Raw genomic sequence first — 22,223 nt, 5'->3', positions numbered from 1 at the left:
TGTACTTGATCCCAACTAAGATATAATTACCCCTTATTGGGGCAGAACAGCCCTATTGGGTTCATTTAATGGTTAAATGATTCCCTTTTCTCTGTAATAATAAAACAGTACCTGTACTTGATCCCAACTAAGATATAATTACCCCTTATTGGGGCAGAACAGCCCTATTGGGTTCATTTAATGGTTAAATGATTCCCTTTTCTCTGTAATAATAAAACAGTACCTGTACTTGATCCCAACTAAGATATAATTACCCCTTATTGGGGGCAGAACAATCTATTGGGTTTATTAAGTTAAAATGATTTGTTAGTAGACTTAATGGAATACTGTCATGGGAAAACCCATCAGTTAATAGAGCTTCTCCAGCAGAATCCTGCATTGAAATCCATTTTTCAAAAGTGCAAACAGATTTTTTTAGATTTAATTTTTAAATTTCCCATGGGGCTAGCCATATTCTTCATTTCCCAGGGTACCATAGTACCCTGGGAAATGGGACCTGTGGGACCTGTGTTCTGATAAATTTCAGTCACACTTTACTGCTGTGCTGCAAGTTGGAGTGATATCCCCTTCCACCCAGCAGCCAATCAGCAGAACAATGGGAAGGGGCAAGATAGCAGCTCCCAGTAGGTATCAGAATAGCACTCAATAGTAAGAAATCCAAGTCCGACTTGGGACTCCTCCAGTTACATAAGAGTAGGAGAAACAATAGGTTAGCTGAAAGCAGTTCTAATGTGTAGCGCTGGCTCCTTCTGAAAGCTCAGACTCAAGCACACTTTACTGCTGCGCTGCAAGTTGGAGTGATATCCCCCCCCCTCACCCCCAGCAGCCGATCAGCAGAACAATGGGAAGGGAGCAAAATAGCAGCTCCCAGTAGGTATCAGAATAGCACTCAATAGTAAGAAATCCAAGTCCGGCTTGGGACTCCCGACATGGGAGTAGGAGAAACAATAGGTTAGCTGAAAGCAGTTCTAATGTGTAGCGCTGGCTGAAAGCTCAGACTCAGGCACAATGCACTGAGATGGCGCCTACACACCAATATTACAGCTACAAATACATTTGTTGGTTCAAGAATACAATTTGAAATGCTAAAGTGAATTATTTGCTATGTAAAATGGTAAAGTGAATTATTTGCTAAATAAAAGTACACCATAAAAATCATGACAGTTTCCATTTAAAGTATGAAGATCCAAATTACAGAAAACACCAGGTCCCAGGGATTTTGAATAACAGGTCCCAAACCAGTACAGCATTTCTGTACATATTCATTTTAAGTCTTTGTTTTTCCTTTTATAAATAGGGAAGCAGTGATTATCTGACATAACTGAGAATAAAAGTATGGATTTCAAGCAAAACATGGAACCTGTTATAGCTGTAAAATGACAAGTGCTGCACGGTAACACCGGCTAATGTGAACTTTCCAAAGTTTACTGGTTCCTATGGGGCAAAGCATTGCAGCAAGGTGCACACACACAGTTTGACAAGTGACAGCCACTGACGGGCATATTTCCCTGCAACTGAACTGCAGAGTATTGCGAGTGAATGGAGCCTATGTGTGATAGTAAAGTATAGCACATGTTGCATATCTGACCTCCAGTTCACAACAAGTTATGGGTGACAGGTGATTTAATTATTGCCCCAAGCCAAAGGGATTTCTTTCCACTGCAAAACAAGCTTTGAATTAGTAAAACAATACATTTCTATTTTGCAGCAGCTTTGATTGCAGCTCTTGTCTGGGAAGATGGATGTCGCTAAAGGGTCATTAATATTGAAAGAAATTTTTTAGGTCAGAATAAGTTTGAAATTTGATTTGTTTCGAGGGTTGTTGGCGAGAATTACAAAGAAGGGAGCTGCCTTTGCTAGGGGTATTCCAGTTTCATTGGTCGCGGCGTGAGTTTAAATTAAATCTTGATTGAGAAACTAATATTTTTATAAATATGTTTTTCCTGCCTATATATAATCTATATTGATTTCCCTGTTACTCAGGGAACCCATACCTAAAGCAAATACATTCATGGTACTTGTTATCCTGCTTGTTATCCTGGGGTTTTCTGTAATTTGGATCTCCATATCTTAAATCTGCAGAAAAATCTTTAAAACAATAAGTAAACCCAATAGGCTTGTTTTCCCACCAATAAAGATTCATTAAATCTTAGTTGGGATCAAGTACAGGTACTGTTTTATTATTACAGAGAAAAGGGAATCATTTAACCATGAAATAAACCCAATAGGGCTGTTCTGCCCCCAATAAGGGGTAATTATATCTTAGTTGGGATCAAATACAGGTACTGTTTTATTATTACAGAGAAAAGGGAATCATTTAACCATGAAATAAACCCAATAGGGCTGTTCTGCCCCCAATAAGGGGTAATTATATCTTAGTTGGGATCAAATACAGGTACTGTTTTATTATTACAGAGAAAAGGGAATCATTTAACCATGAAATAAACCCAATAGGGCTGTTCTGCCCCAATAAGGGGTAATTATATCTTAGTTGGGATCAAGTACAGGTACTGTTTTATTATTATAGAGAAAAGGGAATCATTTAACCATTAAATAAACCCAATAGGGCTGTTCTGCCCCAATAAGAGGTAATTATATCTTAGTTGGGATCAAGTACAAGTACTGTTTTATTATTACAGAGAAAAGGGAATCATTTAACCATTAAATAAACCCAATAGGGCTGTTCTGCCCCAATAAGGGGTAATTATATCTTAGTTGGGATCAAGTACAGGTACTGTTTTATTATTACAGAGAAAAGGGAATTATTTAACCATTAAATAAACCCAATAGGGCTGTTCTGCCCCAATAAGGGGTAATTATATCTTAGTTGGGATCAAGTACAGGTACTGTTTTATTATTACAGAGAAAAGGGAAATATTTTTTTAAAATGTGAATAATTTCCTTTAAATGGAGTGTATGGGATTCTGAACTTTCGGATAACAGGTTTTCGCATAACGGGTCCCATACCTGTACTGTTCTTGCACTACAGAAAGAGATGGGCGATGGCCTTCTGATAATTGAGAGCTTTCTTGATATCGGATTTCTGGGTTTCCATTGGTCGTAGGAAAGATAGTTCCTTCACTCCACTAATGTCAAGTGCTGAATTGTCAGATTGTGATTAAAATTTTCCATCCTGTGGAAAATTGCTCATGCAATATTGGTCACCTTGTTTTCCACCATACATGCACCAATTATTGTATGAAACGATAATATTGATGTGTGTATGACCACCTTAAAACTGCAAACTGACACAGTGATACCTTAACAGAACCTTGGGAAAAATAAATCAATATATGTTGAACTTTAACTATAACTATTAGGTAAACCTTTAGGGAAATTCAAGATATACTAATCCTTAAAGCTCTTGCAAAGCAGGGTTGGACTGGCCCACCAGGATAATAAAAGTCCCTTTGGGCCCTGCCACCTAGGGGCGCTGGGCAGGGGGTGGGCAGTGACATCACCGGGGTGGGCAGTAACGTCACAAGGGAGGAGAAGAGGTGGGGCCGTGATGTCGCTGGGCGGGGCAATCTCAGTGACTCCTGTCCGGTTTTTCTAATTTGGAAGACAGGGTAGGAGGTTTTGACCCGGACACCCCTTCCAAAACCCGGCTATCTGGGTCAAAATAGGACAGGTGGCAACCCTACTGCCACCTGCCCACAAGCTAGCTACCCCAGCCAATGCTACTTTCTTCACTGTTAAAAAAAATGGCATGCATTCCACAGTGGAACAGCAAAGTAAGTAGCGCAGCAGGAATGGCAATGGCTGGGAGTGGAGCATGGTATGGCAGTGGCCAAGTGGTAGGCCCCGGGTACCCCAGTCCAACTATGTTGCTTTGTGCTGTTTAAAGGAGCGAAACGCAGGCGGAAGAAGGAAGCGCATCGCTTCAGGTACCCCGGGCTGGTGCTGTTTTCTCCTAACAGGGGCACCAGCCCGGGGTACGAGGTAAGCGATTAAAGTCACTTGGGGGTGCCTAACATTTTAGCACCCCCAAGTGACTTAGCCTTTCCTTCCCCTTTAAGCAACTACTTTGCTAGCTTTGATGTTGGGCTTGGATGGACAACCTGTCAAGCATGGCCCTGGAGTGTCCTTGATGATGATGTGCTATGGCCATGGGCGTCCACAGAAGGGGGCAAGAGGGGGCACTTGCCCCCCCCTGGAAAAGTAGCAAAAAAACAAAAACCTTACTCCGTTTCTGCACTTTCCCCTCAAGCCCGTTTTTGCTGTGCTCCGATTGGATCTTTCTTCTTGTGGATTCACCAATCAGAGCACAGCTTCCTTGACAGACAGTAAAATTGACCAATCAGAGCACAGATGCACACAGGGATCGGGAGATTTTGCAAACTGGAAACAGAAATAAAGACTGAAAAGATGAATCTGCAGCTGTAACTTTACCTAAGAACCAACTCTCAACTTTTGCTGCAGTTTTCATCCCACAGGTACTATACACAGGTACTATACAGTTCTAAAGAATCACTAGCTGACATTAAATTGTTCAATTTATAATCTATCCCCTACCCTAACACATGGAGGGTAAGTTAACTCTTTCCCTCTGAAAAAGCTCATTGTGAGTTTATAAATGTGTTGTTGTTTTTTGCACTTACTATTTTTTTTTTTTTTTTTTGTCATTGTTTTGTTCATTTATAGTAAGTTACAGTGGGGCCAATGTTGTGTATCAGTGCCAGTGTTATAGTGCCAGGGCCTGAATATCTGCCATCAGTACCCACTGCTCCTCATGGCATATAATGTGCTGGGTTTGTAAATACGGACTGCGTCTCACTGTATATAATGGGGAGTCAGTACCCACTGCCTTTCTTGCTATAAAACTAACATAAACACATCTAAAGGGGTGGTTCACTTTTAAGTTAACCTTTAGTATGTTATAAAATGGCCTATTCCTAGCAACTTTGCAATTGGTCTTCCTAATTAATTTTTTTGAATAATTTGCCTTTCTCTTCTGCCTCTATACAGATTTCAAATGGGGGCCAAAAAATATTGTATTATTATTATAATTTTGTATTACTTATTTTTCCAAGTAGGCCCCTTAACTATTCATATTCCCATCTCTTGTTTAAATCACTACCTGGTTGCTAGGGTAAATAAGACCCTAGCAACCAGATAGCTGCTGAAATACCAAATGGAGAGCTGCTGAACAAAAAGCTAAATAACTGAAAAACCATTAAAAATAAAAGTGAATTCGAATGCGAACTACCCCTTTAAGCTAACTGATCCCAAACACAAATGTTTGCAGATCCCCTAACAGAAGTGCGCGTATGAATACTTTTACATACTAAACATTTTAGGGTAAAAAAAAAAAGCACCCCCACCCGCACTTTTGTACAGTATCCCTGGGAGTCAGTGGGAACGGCAAGAGGTAGTTGGGAGGTTAACTTTTTACGTCAGCAGCGAATCCACTAAGTGTCACATTAGCTGTAGGTCAGTCTGTGTATGGGCCATATTTAGCCTCCCCTAGTATCATCCTGCAAAAAAAAAAAATATATATATATATTTATCTGTTGCAGGATGATGCTAGCTTACTTGCCCCCCCTTGGAAAATTTTCTGCGGACGCCCATGGCTATGGCTACTGATCCGGTACAAAATCAGTGTACAATGTGCCCCCAAAAATCATGGAAATAAGAAGCTGCAGTGCAACACTATACAAGAAGCTTGGCAAATGAATATTAAAGGCTAAAGTTACAAACAATAGAATAAAGAGAATATTCTGGCTGTGTTGTACATTACTATCTGATGGCACTTGAGGTTTAATGGTTTGACAAAGTCACTGGCACATGGTGAGCCTGATACGCTCATGAGTTACAAGATAAACAGTCCGAACAAGCTTTCTCTGATCACCCCGTCACAGCCTTACTTTGCTGCTGTCAGAAAGTCTTCAGCGAAATCTCCTCTGAACTGACAGCTCTCCCGTCTCCTGGCCATGGCTGGTGGAGTGCGGCACATCAGAAGCACGCAATTCAAGCAAAATGTCAGAGAACAGCGCGGCCACTCAGGGAGAAATCGAATTTGGCACATTTTGAAAGAAGAAAGGGTTTTTTTTTTTGTCTTCCACCCAAAATAACTTTTTAGTCACAGTTCACTCCGTCATATTTTTTTTGGACTTTGTGATGTCTCTGATTTTGAACTGTGACTGTCAGATGTAACAGGAGCCTTACATCGTTTTGGGTTTCAGATTTATGAAGAGTTTTTAGAAGTTCCAGGCCTTTTTTAAGCTGTTTTCAGCTCCCGTAATACAATATTAACATCTAGGTCACATTAAAATTCCATTTCTTTCCATTGTTATGAAATTTTATTATATTTGCTTGCTTTCTGCAGAGGGATGCATAATCATATGTAAGGGCCTGAAGGCTCCATAGCAGTTCCAATGCAAGGCAGGCTGTACGAGTCAGCTGTAGTCCTTTAGCGCTATAGTTTTCTTATATGTATTGATATGCAATCATTAGTAACAAAGTAAATTAGGTTGAAAAAGGACACACAGAATACTCACAAGTTCAGCCTTTTATGTCTATAGGAAACCTGCCTAACTGCTAGTCAATCCAGAGGAAGGCAAAAAGCTTATCTGGAGCCTCTCCAATTTGTCTCTAAGGGGGAAAAATTCCTTCCTGACCCCATGATGGCAATTGGACCAGTCTCTTGATCAGCTTTGTACTAAGAGCTATCTCCCATAACCCTGTATTCCCTCACTTTCTTAAAGCCAATCCAACTCCTTCTTGAAGCTATCTAATGTATTAGCCAGTACGACTGATTCAGGGAGGGAATTCCACAATAGCTCTCACTGTAACAAACCTTTTCTGAATGTTAAGATGGAACCTCCTTTCTTCTAATCAGAATGGATAACCTACTGGAAGGGCCTTCTGGTAAATAAAGCATTAGTGAGATTAATATACGATCCCCTTATATATTTATACATAGCTATCGTTTTCCTTCTTAAGTGCTTCTTCTCCAGCATAAACAGACCCAACTTGGCCAGTCTTTCTTCATAACTGAGACTTTCCATACCCTTTACCAGCTTAGTTGCCCTTCTCTGGACCCTCTCTGATTCAATAATGTCCCGTTTGAGCACTGGAGACCAAAACTGAACAGCATATTCTAGATGGGGCCTTACCAGCACTCTGTAAAGTGGAAGAATAACTCCCTCCTCCAATGAATCTATACCCCTTTTAATACAGCTCAAAGCCTTGTTTGCCCTTGCAGCTGCTGCCTGGCATTGCTTGCTACAGCCAAGTTTATTATCTTCTAGGACTCCAAAGGCCTTATGCAATATAGATTTGCCTAGTGCAGTCCCATTAATCCCAATCCCAAAGGATTGTAGGCACTCAGCATCAGTTAACTGAAGTTTATCCCTATCTATCAACAATAAGTACCCAATTTCACCTGCTAAACTGACCTGCTATTCTGAATACCGGTTGCACTTCATGCTTATAAAATCAGGATGAATTATAAAGATATTACCAATAAATCATGGGCAGAGAGGGGAAAAACCACTATGCCATACAGATTTAAAAGCTGCCTGATGCATTTCGCTTGCTCACAGTGATCTTTATCAAAGGTATGCCATACCGATGCCATATAGTAAGCATAAATCCTTTTTGACATATCCCTTGTGTCCACTTCTGAATAACGCTGCTTTAATTGATATGTTTTTACAAACATATAAAGTGGCAAACAATATCAAGTGAAATTGCAGCTATCACAATAATTAACTAAGGCTTCCTGCAGATGGCTAACACCACTTTCTTACTGGAGATATCAGCTTTATTTCACTTGGGAGAATAACATTAGTAAGCACATTCTTCTCAAGCTGAAATTTCAATTAAGCTCACTTACATAGCTCACAAAGTTTATTGGGGAGGAACAGTTTGTAAGATTTGTTCAAGTGGACAAATCAGAAATAATTCAGGTAAGCTTTGCTAAGGTAGAAGGGCAATTAACCGTTTTCTTGTCTATGTTCTTAGTTTATGTTTTAGACCACAAATGTTCACCATTGGCAAAGTGTCTGTATTGTGTTTCTCTAGCGATGAGCAATGTGCTGACAGTCCAGAGTCTCGCATGGTCTGTGTCCACCGTTGCTTGGTGATTTGTTTGAATTTCCCTCAAGTACTGTGGCTTTGAGGAACATTTCTTTGACAGCACCAAGTGCCTCTCTATATTAATGTAAGCTAAACACACAGGCTAATATTAATAGTACAATATATAACAGTAGTAACCAACACAAACAAGTGAAGCTTAGATCTACAGCTTGGGTCGACTACGTTCTGCAAAGAGATGTTACATTTTTATTTCAGACCAGGCAGGAAACATTGATAAAAGCTTCAAGGTACCAATTTCCTCCAAATATTTCTCAGTTTATTCATTTGAAATTTTCATTTTTGGGTGGCCAAATTGGAGAAGATTGTATTTGACAGCCAGACCAGCTTAGATGAAAGATGCAACCAGTAATCCTAAATTAATGTGGGCTATAATAAACCGAAAAAGCATTTTTACATGTTCAAAGCTTTGGAAGAGGGGGCCCAACAAGAATGCCAGGTAAAGTAAAATTTGAGAGTAAATCCTCATATTTGGAGCACTGGAGGATTATTTATCAAATTTGTGTATTTTTTTTTTCAATTTAAATAAACTCAACATTTTACTAAACCTAAATGTTTGCTTATTCATTAAAAAATTTGTATATAAAACGCAATCAAATTAAACATCGAATTAAGCATCAAATTTCAATTTCTATTTTCAATGGGTCTACAAACTTTGGCTAGGACAACTCCCATTGACTTCTACTCGCAAGATTTTGATGCCGAAGTGTTACATTTGAGTTTTTCTGGGCGCCATATTAGCGCTCGCTATTACGCACGTAGCAGTTACGCAGTTACTTTCGGAACACTACTGTACTGAAAATGCCCATTTCCCTGCAAACTGGTGGCTGCATCACAGACTTGAATAAATCCCACTGCAAAGTCCATATTGTGTTGCCAAAAGCTCAGGAACTGTAATTTTCTATAATTACCGCCTGCCCCAAGTAGGGGTTAATTTTCGCATAGACTAATACAATATTTAACGCGTTTAACGCTTTATATGTGTTTGTGAATCATGCGTTAGTACTACGTGCGTTATTGACCTTTAGTGAATCGGCCCCTTTGACTCTCAGGAAAAATGTAAACGTGAACATTGATAAATCATCCCCTGGATATCCTGGAAACTACGGTAGAATGACCGATATGGTTTCCATTTCTAAATATTGTTGTGAGCTAACTTAATCAGATATTGGACGTCAAAGGGGGGTTGAAACCCCAAAAGTCTCAGGACTTCTCTTATTCACTGACTGTTACTCTTATTCACAAAACCTCTTCTGCGTAAACATGCAAGATATAGAGTGGGTAAAAATGGAATTGTGCATAATATATGCAATGTCTTATTGTATGTAATAATGTAGTGATTTCATTGCAGAGTGTTGTTCGCTGCCTTTGGCACCCAAAGCTGAACCAGATCATGGTGGGCACTGGCAATGGACTGGCTAAAGTATATTATGATCCCAACAGAAGCCAGAGGTATGTTTTAATCGTGTTTGTGTGTGCACATTAGCACTATAGGTTGGGTGGTGTTTTTATATACATCATGCCTTTATTAAATAAACCTCCTGCAAATACTAATATTATGACTCTTTAGATGAGAAATTTCAGATGTTGAAGGGATCTCCTGGGGCTGTTTGGGTTTTTCTGTTGAAGCAAGAAAATGTCTGGTTGACTTACCAAAAATGTTGGAATTAAAAGAAAGTCTGTGCTATTCTTTATATAATGTTCCTTCTTGTTTCTAGTTTTCTCTCTGTTTTTTTCCTGAGAAATACTATAGAGTCCAAACTTTACACCACAGTGCCATGTTGTCATTGTCCTTAGTGTACGATGCACTGTTAGAGCTTCAGGCATAAAGTAGAAGTAGCTGGAATGCTTAGCATTTTGGATGAATATTAGCATCAATACAAAGGCTGTTCTTAGGAATTATTATCTTTATTACTTTAAAGGATAAGTAAGCCTTTTATTTTACAATCCTCTAAAATTGCTCGAAACAGCCCCCAAAATAGCATGCCTTTCTCCCAGCGTGCAGATTTATTTTGTTTTTCTGAACTGAAGCTCTTTTTACTGCCTTCCTTGTATTGCTTGAAGCTTCGCCCCCTTTTTCTTTCTGAGCATTCCTTCTCTGTCCCACCATGAGGACCTGAAAGAGGTGCCTACTGGGCATGCTCACTGCCTCTGCTCCAAATAAAATCAACCAGGCATGCGCAGTTGGCACCTCTTTGAGTTCATCATAGTAAGTGAGAGGCTTTCTCAGAAAGTAAAGGGGCGGAGCTTCACGCTAGACAAGGAAGACAATAAAAGAGCTGCAGTTCAGCTGCTTGTAATAGAGAAACAAACAAATCTGCATGCAGGAAGAAAGATATGTTATTATGGGGGTTGTTTAGAGTAAATTTTGAGACTTAAAAAAAAAGTTTACTTTGTTAAGGGATAATTTAGGAATTCAGAACCCCTTTGCCCAGTTTCTGCCATTTAAATGGCTAGGAAATGCACTCCCTATGGCATTCACATGCTTTGTAGGCAGTGAATTCTTAGGAGGGTTTTCTTTGTCATTCACAGACAAACCCGGTCTTATATTTATATCAATGGGAAACATCCTCATGTGGAAAATGGTAATTTGAACCTGTCAGTCCTACCTGATAGCATTACAGTGGTCAAAGTGTCACAGTGACTTTAGCCTTATTACCCATATTGTAAAGCTTTATACACACTGTCAGAATACATGGACAGATCTGGTACAATATTCCATACTGGCTTTCTGCAGTGCTTCTAAACTTGCACACAAATGTATTTTGGATGCTGCTAAATACAGTTATGTACCGCTAGCTTTGCTCTAAGGGAGGGTATCTGAGAGAAGAAAAGCAGCCAGAGATATATGCATATCATATTTAACCCCTAGCCTCTTAGATTTCAGAGAGTTTACAAAGTGCACGTTTCCCTTGTTGCACAATAAATATTAACTGTTGTGCCCTCTTTGTCTTTACTTACCCAGGGGAGCCAAGTTATGTGTGGTTAAAACACAACGGAAGGCACGGCAAGCAGAAACCCTGACGCAGGATTACATTATTACCCGTAAGTAAATACCCAACAAGTCTGTCCCAACGTCCCTGAGAAATAAAGTCATGGCTTGCTTCCGATTGTTTAATTTCTTTTTTTAATAAGTTCAAAACTTTCTTGGGTTGTTAATAGCATTTAATATTCCAGTGAAACAAGTATCATTTTTATTAACTGTATCTAAAGACTAGAAAAAGCATGCAAGAATATATAGAGTGAGGAAGACCAATAAAAAAAAACCTTGGATGTAATGTATATGAACCATAATTGACCTCTTTATGTGTGTATATGTGATTGGGATTCTAAATGTAATGCTTTTTAAATGTTGCCCATAGTCAGTGTAGGAGGTTTGACCTATTTCCAATTTATTTCAATGCATTTGTTAGTTTAATACAACAGGGTTCTTACTAGAATCTTCAGAGCATTTGTTGTACAGGCAATTATTTGCCAGCCAGCATTCCCTCCAGTTTCCTGTTGGCCTTGCATTTCATTTTAAAGCTATGTATCCAGAAATGATGTTTCCTCACAGCTGTGAGTGTCTGCAAAGAGTTGGGGTGGAGTAGAATAAGTATAAAATTATGTGTTTTCACACTAAATTCTTGTACCAGAAATTGCTGTGTGTCCTGGCCTAAAAACATTGTGTTCGTGGGCACAAGTACATGGCTTAGAGGGAACATTGCTCCCTGCCCCAAGAGGCAGTACCATAGCACCCCTGTCTGCCCTTCGCCTCTCAAATGTATGATCTGCCCATAGCCGCCAACTTGAGGGGGTTAATATGATTTATAAATTAGAGTGAACAGGATCAACTAGTCTATAAGGAGGCAAGAAAGGGGTATAGCACACCCATGCTGAACCAAACAATTTTGCCTGCAATTAAGGGGCAGATCACATAAAACTTTAGGCATTTATATTGCCTAACACTATATGTTATGTTGGCTTACACTATAAGATCTTATTGTTTGGCATGGATGAAAAATGTGCTGATATTTACCCTGATTTGACAGCCAACATACTAGGTAAAAATAGGGTGACCATTTGGCCCCCTGACAAACAATCTGCCGAAAATGGGGGCCTAGGTAGATCCAGCAGATCTGCAACGCACCAAAACTGGATTTCCAAGTTGGCAGCTTTTATTGGCCTGTGTATGCCTACTGAATTGCAGGTGTTTCACAGGTGCCTGATTCTATACAGGACTTTATCATCTTAACCTACTTAGTCTGATCAGTCAGAGATTAAGAATCAGCAAACTGGAAAAGGCAGAGTGGGGAACGATCTGAGGCTATCCTCGGCAGGTATTTCATTGTGGCTATGTAAGGTATCAGATCAGTTATAGCCAATGCCATCATAATAACATTTACGAGTAGCAAAATAACATGAATAAGCTTAAGGGTGTTTACACCTCCAGACATTAGACAGAAAAGAGGCTGGAATCTATTGTTCTAGAGCATGTTTACAGACCCAAAAAGTCCTGTGTATTTAGTATTAGATCTGGGGCCACAATGAATATTTATACTCAGGGAAACTACGTGAAACATACCTACATTAAGGCAGATGTGCCTCCAAATAACTTAATTTATGATGGTGTGTTACCAGATGCCATCACCCTATAATGGGGAAAAAACTGCACAGTTTGGAGCTGGGCCAGCTGATTAGAACAGGAGGTCTACCAATTCTGGGAGGTGCCTTGCTCTTAAGCTATTTCATTTCAATTTGCTTTATTAAAAAGAACCATGTGTGGGTGATAATGCACAAAGTCAACAAGGATATTAAAGAAACATAATCCGCAAGGTCTCCCCTTGCTCAGACCAGCCTGTAAGTCTAGCAGATGTGGAAATGTTGTAGCTGGCAGCAGAAAAGTCCATTAAATCTTAATTTAATAATATCAAGAACCTCCTGTTGATCATATTTTCCCTCACTTTCTGGAAGAAACTAAAGCTCCCCTGCCTAAAGCCTTTGCTAAGAAGTGCCACCGGAACACCATGGCTCAGATTTCCTCCACAAAATGCAAAATCCGCCTTCTTTTCACTTTGTCTTATTGGTCTGCTCATAACAGAATTCTTAAAATGTTCCTTGGCATTAACATTAAGGGCATGCCTGTGCTTTTCCATCTGAAAATTAATTTTGGGGATTGGGAGTACTAAATTATTTGAAGCAGTTAGAAAGGGAAGCAGAAGACGGTACAGGGATCAGTAACACATGCATAGCAGAGACCGGCCTCCCCTTCCCCAAGATTGAGATACATTTACATGGATCTATCCACACTGATCGGCATGCTGGAATCCTAAGAGCATTGGCACGCTCGGCCATTTTTATTCTTTTTTTGGGTCAATAATTGCGTGCCATTTGTCTGTGCTGGTTTTTCCAGAAATAGAGCAATAGAGAGAGATATTTTGAATGAGTAAAAATTTAGTGAATAAAATGGGTAAAATATATCTGTATGTGGGATTTTATTAGGCTTTGATTGGCACTGCAGAAGGCTTGTCAAATACACCCAGAGAAAATAGCCCAGTCCATGCAATTTAATGGGTTGCTTTTTTTCGCCTTCCTTTTTTTCCTCTCTTGAGGATTCGGCCAGCCCAACATGAGTTAAAACTAAGTCACACCAGTTATGTTCCACTTATTTTCACAGGTTTACCAGCAGGGTTACACAGCAGCATTTGGCTCCTCCATCAGGATTTTGATTTTTGGGGAATCTCTGTAACTTTGTTTTGAAGCCAAGAGAGAAGAAATGCTACTTTTCTGGTCCAATCTGCAGGAATTTGCTTTTGTAACAGGAGATAGGTGCAAGTTATGCTTGGCTTAGTGTGCTTCACACTCCAAATGACAGATCTGGGAATAGGTTTTCCTAGTACAGGATTAACTTTTAATATTCAAAATAAAGAGATGGTTTCCAGTTGAAATAATTCTGTCTCTCGGTTGTCTCCGATAGCTCATGCTCTTCCAATGTTCAGAGAGCCTCGCCAGAGAAGTACGAGGAAGCAGCTGGAGAAGGATCGACTGGACCCAGTGAAATCCCATAAGCCAGAGCCACCTGTTGCAGGGCCAGGTAATTGATCTGCCAGATATAGCAAATTGGGCAATTTACACCAATAAACCACTGTGTGTGTGTGTGTGTGGAACTACACTGTGAAGCAAGAAGTTATTGGTTTCCAACCAGTAGAGCTTTGCTCCTACACCCTTGATAGACATTAAGCTTGAGTTCCAACCCAAAGCTGTGGAATGAATGATTATTTCTATCCTGTATACTTATCCCTAACCATAAAGGTTTTTAGCCTGCTGTAGCACAATGCTGGGTGCTTTTGTCCCACACACACAGACATTTTTTCATGATTTATAAACCAGAATGTTGGAAAATAAAGAGAAAATGACTTGTCTGAAGGGAACAATAACATTTTGCCGCCTAGAACTAAATTCCAGGTCCCACCCACAGGCACCTTGGGGTCCTCCTCTTGCTACTGTAATTGCTTTACAATTATACATGTATTATGCATCTAACTTAGCTTTGTGGCTTGTCCATCACTATCTCTTACTCCTATTTGCCTGTTCCTGTGTGGCTGATAAGGATTTTCTGATAGAGTAAATCCAGTTATAGATTCCAAAGTGGTGGTCAGCAGTGCTACCTGATGAACAGCGACAGTGTCTTGAATCCTATGTAGCAAGCTGCTTGGACATGTTCGTGGATGCGTGTTATAATGGGGGCTGTTTCCTGTGTAGTTACTGACAAATCTGCTCAACAAGGGGTTATGTTTTAGGTTTGCTCTGCAAGCACACTGAACCTTTGTTTGTTATGATGCCTGAGGCACAGGGGAGAGCTATAGTGACAAGGTCAGAGGGAGCTGGAACCAGGAAGGTGGTCAGTTCTGTCCCCCACATTTCCTGAAGTGTACTGCCTTAGGACTTGTGTGGGTTTGAATACTTATTATTACTTATTATTGCAAGGCTAAATGTGCATTATTCCCTTCACACACACGATAAGAGAGTGCAGTATCCCTTTCTGGTAAAATCTGCAAAACTGTGTTTAGTCAAGCCTTTCTTGCACCCAATCTGCTTCTAGCACATTTATTCACTTCAGTCATACCGCTGGGCATACCAAGGTTCTAGTTTAACCTAGGAACAAGCACCCACTCTTCTGTTATATTGGTTATATTTCCCGTTTATGTCCATTTCTTGGAGCCTGAAGTATGAAAGTATGGCCATACACTGCCAGATCCCTGGAGTATGAAAGTTGGCCATACACTGCCAGATCCACTTGATCCAATGAGAGTTTCTGGGCCCAGTTTGGCTACCCTTGCACTGGGCCAAATTGGGCTGATGCGATCGTTGGCCTGAGAGCAAGCAATCAGATCATACAAAGGGGCCTACAGGCTGTCAGATAAGGACTGTGTCAACACTCCGATGTACCCTTGTCAGATGGAAAAATAAAATCTGCCTGATTTTCATCCAGATATTAGTTGGACAGGTTCATCTTTAGGGTTGTGAATTTTTAAAGTAGGTAAGACTGGGAAGGGGGGGGGGGTGATGTCAGAGGGTGGGGCATGATTTTTAGTGGGCAGCTTGTGATGTCGGGGGGCAGGAATATGATGCAATTGGTGACTTGCCAATTGCCGCATAATTCACTGCAGAGTCCTTTCAGGATTCCCTTATGAAAACCAAGGTGTTCAGGTCAAAACTGGACAGGGGGCAAATCTATCTATTGGTGGGCCCCATACATGGGCCAATAAGCTGCTGACTCGTTTTGGAAAGATTGAGTCAGCAGCTTTAGTTGACCCATTTACAGCCACCTTTAGGGCTACACTGAGCCCTTTCATTCCACCAACAAGTCTGTGGTTATATCTCATTATATGCCACTGTTGTTCTTACTGCAAGAGGGTTTCTGATAGTTTTCTGATTGGTTGAGAAATCTCCTCCAATCAGCAGGATGACACTTGCAGTCTTAGAGCTGAATTTTGGACTGATGCAATATAGTGGGAATGATTGTTGTTGGGTTTTTGGTACAACAACAGTAATTGACTCAAAGGTTGCACACACTGATTTTGGGAGCTAATAAAACTGTGCAGCTTGGTCTCCCATCTGGTAAGAGGCTGGAAAGCTCTGCCTGGTCACATTGTTCATGAAATAAATGTGTGGCGCAGACACTAAATTAAATTACAGTTTTTGAGAAATGAAATATAATTAGGCCAAGGTTGATAGTGTGAAACAAATATCCATAGATATATAAAAGAAATGTTCCCTTCCTCAGGGTGATTATACAGAGCACAGAAGCCATGTGCCTTATCCTTAGCAGCGTCAGGGTTAAATCCCATGGCTTTAGACGGCTTTAGGTCTACAACATCATTTTTTTGTTGTTTATGTTACTTTGCTTTTAGACATATTTTCCATTGTTTTACAAGTCACTCTGGTTTATTTCTTCTTGAGCGGCTGAAGTTAAGCACCTTTTTACACACTTCTCCTGGGCTGATAGGATGTGCTTGCAAAATAGGTGCCTGGTAGCATTGCAAATATAATGTAAACTCCAGCCTTTGCATGACAGATGCATTTGTTCTTTTCTTTGTTGTCCCCATATTTACATGTTAACACTATTTACACAGAAAATTTGCTTATACTAAATGATCTCCACTTTCAGTGTAAATGCATGCTTCCATAGCAGCAATTAAGGAATCACTCTGTCCTGAGCTTAGCTTTCCTAAGGCACCAAATACAATTGTAATGGGCTTGATGCAGTAATATCACATTGGAGACCACAAACCAAGGAATTGCTTTTGGACTAGAGTATAGAGGCTAGGAGTATGGAGGGTGTGGGGCTAAGGATATGGAGGCTGTGGGGCTAGGGGTATGGAAGCTGTGGGACTATGGGTATGGAGGCTGTGGGGCTAGGGGTGTGGAGGCTGTGGGACTAGGGGTGTGGAGGCTGTGAGACTAGGAGTGTGGAGGCTGTGGGGCTGGGAGTGTGGAGGCTGTGGGGCTGGGAGTGTGGAGGCTGTGGGGCTGGGAGTGTGGAGGCTGTGGGGCGTGGAGTGTGGTGGAGTGTGGAGGCTGTGGGGCGTGGAGTGTGGAGGCTGTGGAGTGTGGAGGCTGTGGAGTGTGGAGGCTGTGGAGTGTGGAGGCTGTGGGGCGTGGAGTGTGGAGGCTGTGGGGCTAGGAGTGTGGAGGCTGTGGGGCTGGGAGTGTGGAGGCTGTGGGGCGTGGAGTGTGGAGGCTGTGGGGCTGGGAGTATAGTGGGACAGTGAGGGGCTCAATAGGGGAGGGGTGGATAGAAACACTTAAGTAAAGGGCCCCAGGCAGTGGAGGTGCAGAACAGCATCCGGGGGGTGGGGTGGCCCAGTAAGAACCCACACATGGCGAAGAGAAGGGCTGAGGGGTAAGAAATGTTAAGTGACTCTCCTGCCCAGAGGGGCATATTTAGCAAACTGCTGGGATCTTGCTGTGCCCTTACAGTACAGGCCTATTGACAGCTGCCTTCCTTCCCATCTTCCCCCTCCCATCACTCACTGGGATAACAAGGGTTGCAGATTACTGAAAATAATTTCCTAGAGGGGGGAAATGTAAAGTTTAGGCAGGGCCCCACACTTCTATAGAAGATTCATATGGAAGTTTCCTTACCAATGCATAGAATATAATTTAGACTGGAAATAGACTGGTATCACTGCTAGATACCAATGTGTGTGTCTGTGTGTCAGATTGAGTTGGTATTGCCTGTGTGTTAGTGTGCCATGTAATCGTGCCCTAACACATATGGTTGATTGGTTGATGCAGTGTGAGGGGCTGCTAATCGGTATGAGGTGTCTGTGCCTGAGGCTGTGCTTTGTGTGTATTGTAAGTGTAAGTGTATTGTAATCTAGGCAGTTGAGAGATGACATGAAACATGTAACTCGAGGTTACAAATGCGCTAAACTGCATGCGGATGTGGGCCGAGCATGCCCAAGTGCATCATTTTGCAGGCCAGGGTGCATTATGGAACCAAGCAAAGTAACCATAGCCAGGTTTGTCATTATGTAAAGAGGCAGTATGAGTATCTGTGTGAGAATCTGTGTGAGAATCTGTATGAGTATCTGTATGAGTGTGTGTGTATGAGTGTGTGTATGAGTGTATGAGTATGTGTGTGAGTGTATGAGTATGTGTATGAGAGTGTTATGTGGCCGTGCCAGTGTGTCCCTTCTGATCTGCTGTGCAGGTTTGGATGGTGCGTGTGTGCTAGAGACGGCTAGTGTGCATCAGCATGGGAGGTGTCTGCGCCTGTGTCTCCCAGTAGCCATGTGTTTATGGATATCTGTCAGCGTAGAAGGAAATCGACGTCTGCGTATTTGTGTTTCATATTCCTGTGTCAACTCCTTGTGACCTTGGGCAAGTCACTTAATCTCCCTGCACCTCAGGCACTAAAACTCAAGGCTGTAAATTCTGTCGGCCGGGGGCTTGCTGTGCTACAACGTTCTGCTGAAAATGAATTCTGCTAAATTATATGGAAATGAAGATGGCGCATAGAAAATGATTTTCCTACCCAGGTGTATAGCCACAATGGTTCCTGCTACTCACAGATCCAAAGGCCATTAGTTGACTCCAAGCGAAGAGATTGAAAGACTCAAGCACACCTCAGCCGTTCTGTGACAATGACTTGTCCCCAAGGCAAGGGGATGAATCTTCATTTGATGTTATCCTTTTTTTGAGGAGGCCAATAGAAGTCAAGCCCTGTGGCTTCATATCTAGGAAGGGATGTGTGGGGTCCAACCTTAACTTTTGTTGAAGGCCTCTTATTAGGCATCTTGACTCCTTGCTACTGTAACAGGTGTTCTGGAGAGAGTGAGGAGACTGTGGCAGTGGGATTGCATGTGATTTGGCGCAGAAGTAAAAATTGGCAAATTGCGCTCAGGAAGGGGGGCACCTGGGGACCAGATGGATCAGCAGTTTTTCTGCATCCCAATCAGAAGATTTTACTGGGGACCCAAAACTGTTAGCAAAGGTTGGCCAGTTGTCAGACAACCACACAACTTTAGGTCAATCTTACTCTTGTAGAGTTTCTAGTCATTACAGAGATTAGGAGTAGTAGGGGCAGTTTTGCCATAAGTGGGAAAACTGAATGATTCTACTCAATGCACCTTTTATTTCATCTACTGCACCGGTGCAGAAGGTGTAGGGTCACTCCTTGCCTTTGACCAAAGCAGAGAGCAAGCAGTTGGGGGGAGTGGGAGTTTGAGGCAGGTGATGATGGTGGCAGCTGGGGGGGGAGGGGAAGGTTGAACCCTGCCATGGCACTGGGCTGAGAAGTATTGCTTTGGGTGCCAATATTACCTGCCTGCTAGCCAATGATGATGAAATAGAAACATGGCACCTACAGAGGCGCTCCTATACACTTCTACTACTTCTCGCAGTGCCCTAGCAATATCCCTACACTCTCCTTACAAGTCCTCACTGCCAGAAAGCTTTTGTCTCTGAGTTAATAACTGAACCACTTTGTCCGAGTCTTTCCTTACTGAGGTAGTTGATTGTATTGATGGCATTATCGGATATACTGGAGTTTTTTTTGTTAATGCTCACAGCTATGGAGAATAAAATTATGTAATTCATCTGTAGGCACACCACACACAATCTGGCAGCGTTGCTTTCACTACCAAAACAGACATGTAACTCTATACGAGCGAGAGCCTTTGATGCCAAGTGCCAGTGTGTCACACAGAGGAAGCAAGTGTTCAGAAGAATCCCTTAATAGAGATGTCTGTAATTGCTGGTCTATGAATAGCCGCAGGCGGTGGGAAGTCGGAGACCCCTGGAGTCGGCCTGTGCTGCTTATCCTCATGCTGGCACTGCTCCAGTGAAGAACCTGTTTGTGTGTCCTTCCTGCAGGCCTACAGTACTTAGGGGCTAGGTCTAAAGGAGCATTTTATTTATATTTCTATGGGATTTTCTGCTCTGCCAGCATTGCACTTTTAGTCTTGCCTTTGTGCATACTTTGTGATACTTGGCATCTGCTATCACGGTAATCCAGACTACAGCCGGAAGAGCACACCTGCCTTGGCCATTGTCATAGTGATGCTGAAGGCTGCCCAATATCAGTGGGGACAGTTCAACAGTTGCACGATGGCCATAAGTTACACAATATAATAATTCCCTTGTGCTTTTATGTGTGTGTCCCCTGCCGTGTTCCTCCTGATTCAGGGGCATATTCTGCCTTTTGTACCATAAAAATCAGCCCTAGCTGATCAAACACATAGTCGTTTCTTGGTTATCCTGACAACTCGAGCTCATATAGTCACTAAATGGTATCATGCAATCCGCAGAAAATATTTCCTGTTTACCCTGTGCTGCTAACAGTGTCTCTTTAAGGCACGGGGTCTGTCCATGCCTGGGATTCTCTGAGGCTTTGCATAACTGGAGCTCCCTGTCAAGGTAACCTTTAGATTGGTATTCGGACAACAATCATTGGCTCCATTCATGACCTATTTTGCCTATGATAAACTTTGTCATCTAAATTAAGAGAATAAAATCTTTCAGCAGGACCCTGTGTTTGAAAATAGATTACTAAGTCCATGTTATCATAGTTCCATGGTTGGACTTTGCGGATTCCTGAGGCCGCTGGGCCGGAGCTAGTGCGAATGTCTTGTGAGTTGTTTGAAAACCACCCAGTTCCCTCGGTTTGTTACATATGTCTCTTAATTGTTCTTTGTTTCTCAGGTCGTGGGGGCAGAGTGGGTACCCACGGAGGCACCTTATCTTCATTTATCGTGAAGAACATTGCGCTAGATAAGACTGATGACAGCAACCCACGAGAAGCTATACTTCGACATGCAAAAGATGCAGAAAAAAATCCTTATTGGGTTGCTCCAGCATATTCCAAGTAAGGCTTCTGGGAATATACTTCTAGGGCATCCTCAGTGCTGTGTATCTGTATGCGTAGCTCATATGTAAAGCACCTGTACATACTGTCATAATGGGTAATAGCACAGGGTAGATTTATGGCGAAAGCAGAACTAGATTATTCCATAGTGAACCTGTGCTGCTGACCAGCTCCAGACTGGGATCTAAAACAGCCCCTGGCATATCAAGTACACAGAGGCCCAATTGCCCCCCCACCAGTCCACTAAATAGTGACTGTCTATGGCACCTTACAGTACTTGTCAGACTCTATAGATTGCCCGACCCTGCCTGCTGTTTAGTAATGTGTGCGGGACAACCCCATCCTCATACCCCCGACCCTAACCTCATACCCCCTAACATTTGAAGAATGCAAAGAGGGACAAAAAGAAATGCCGCACGTAACGTGGTGAAAATTTTCTAAACACTCCCATTTTTGTGACCACACCCCCTAAATACCACTCCCATTTTACAAAATTTGGCAGGTTATGTAAAGTTTGAGCACATTGCTGGGGGTTTGGGAGTCTTGTTTTATGTGTTATTAAAGTTGTGCTAATGATGGGGAAATTGCCCTTTAGGGCTCTGGCACACAAGGAGATTTGTCGCCTGCGTTTTTTCCCCCTGGCGCTTTGGCGACAAGTTGCCACGACAATACCCACGAAGAGATTTCATGCGAGTTGAGCTCCAGGCGATCTGCTACCCATGGTACACTCAACAGTTAACCCCCCCTCATGTTTACTCAAGTCGCTCAGAAAAGGGTCTGTGTGCGATTTGAAACAGCAGGCGATTTGAAGTAGCCTCGTATGTTTTGACGCTGGCGATTTCCATTGATTTAGCATTGGCGTCTTGTCGCTGTCTTGTCTCCAAATCGCTCTTTTAAAAATCGCCGGCGACAAATCGCCTCGTGTGCCAGAGCCCTTAAGCTGTGAGTCTCAGTTCCCCCAAGAGTTTAGCTTATTAGTTACAATTGTATCTCAGTGTGGGGGGTGAGTATTCTGGGCTCTGCCAAAAGCTACTTATCTAATTAAGTTTGAGAAACTTTGTATCTTTTTTGGGGTTTAGTGCAGGAGATCAAAGGGAAATGAGGGACTTTTCAGTAAGAATCCAGGACTGCGGGCTGAGCTGTTAAAATCGGGACTGTCCTGCAAAAAATTAGGACCTTTGGTAGGTATGCCTGACTGCTCCCAACCCGCGTCCAACCTGACCTGGCATGGTCTCCACCCATTCCATGCATTTTCTATATTCTTTAAAAG

The 22,223-nt window shown here is 41.9% G+C and overlaps 1 protein-coding gene across 3 annotated transcripts in view; it reads left to right on the top strand.

Annotated features, from left to right (window-relative positions):
* Positions 1-22,223, top strand: part of wdr70 (WD repeat domain 70) — a 165,347-nt gene that overhangs the window by 127,588 nt on the left and 15,536 nt on the right. For all 3 annotated transcript variants that reach the window (NM_001079324.2, XM_012965934.3, XM_012965940.3), the window contains 4 exon segments: positions 9,452-9,552; positions 11,066-11,145; positions 14,057-14,173; positions 20,791-20,953. In NM_001079324.2, coding sequence (NP_001072792.1) covers positions 9,452-9,552; positions 11,066-11,145; positions 14,057-14,173; positions 20,791-20,953 — 461 coding nt within the window.

This window comes from Xenopus tropicalis, chromosome 1, assembly GCF_000004195.4.
Source record: "Xenopus tropicalis strain Nigerian chromosome 1, UCB_Xtro_10.0, whole genome shotgun sequence".
NCBI lineage: Eukaryota > Metazoa > Chordata > Amphibia > Anura > Pipidae > Xenopus > Xenopus tropicalis.
This window is presented reverse-complemented; position numbering and strand designations above follow the sequence as displayed.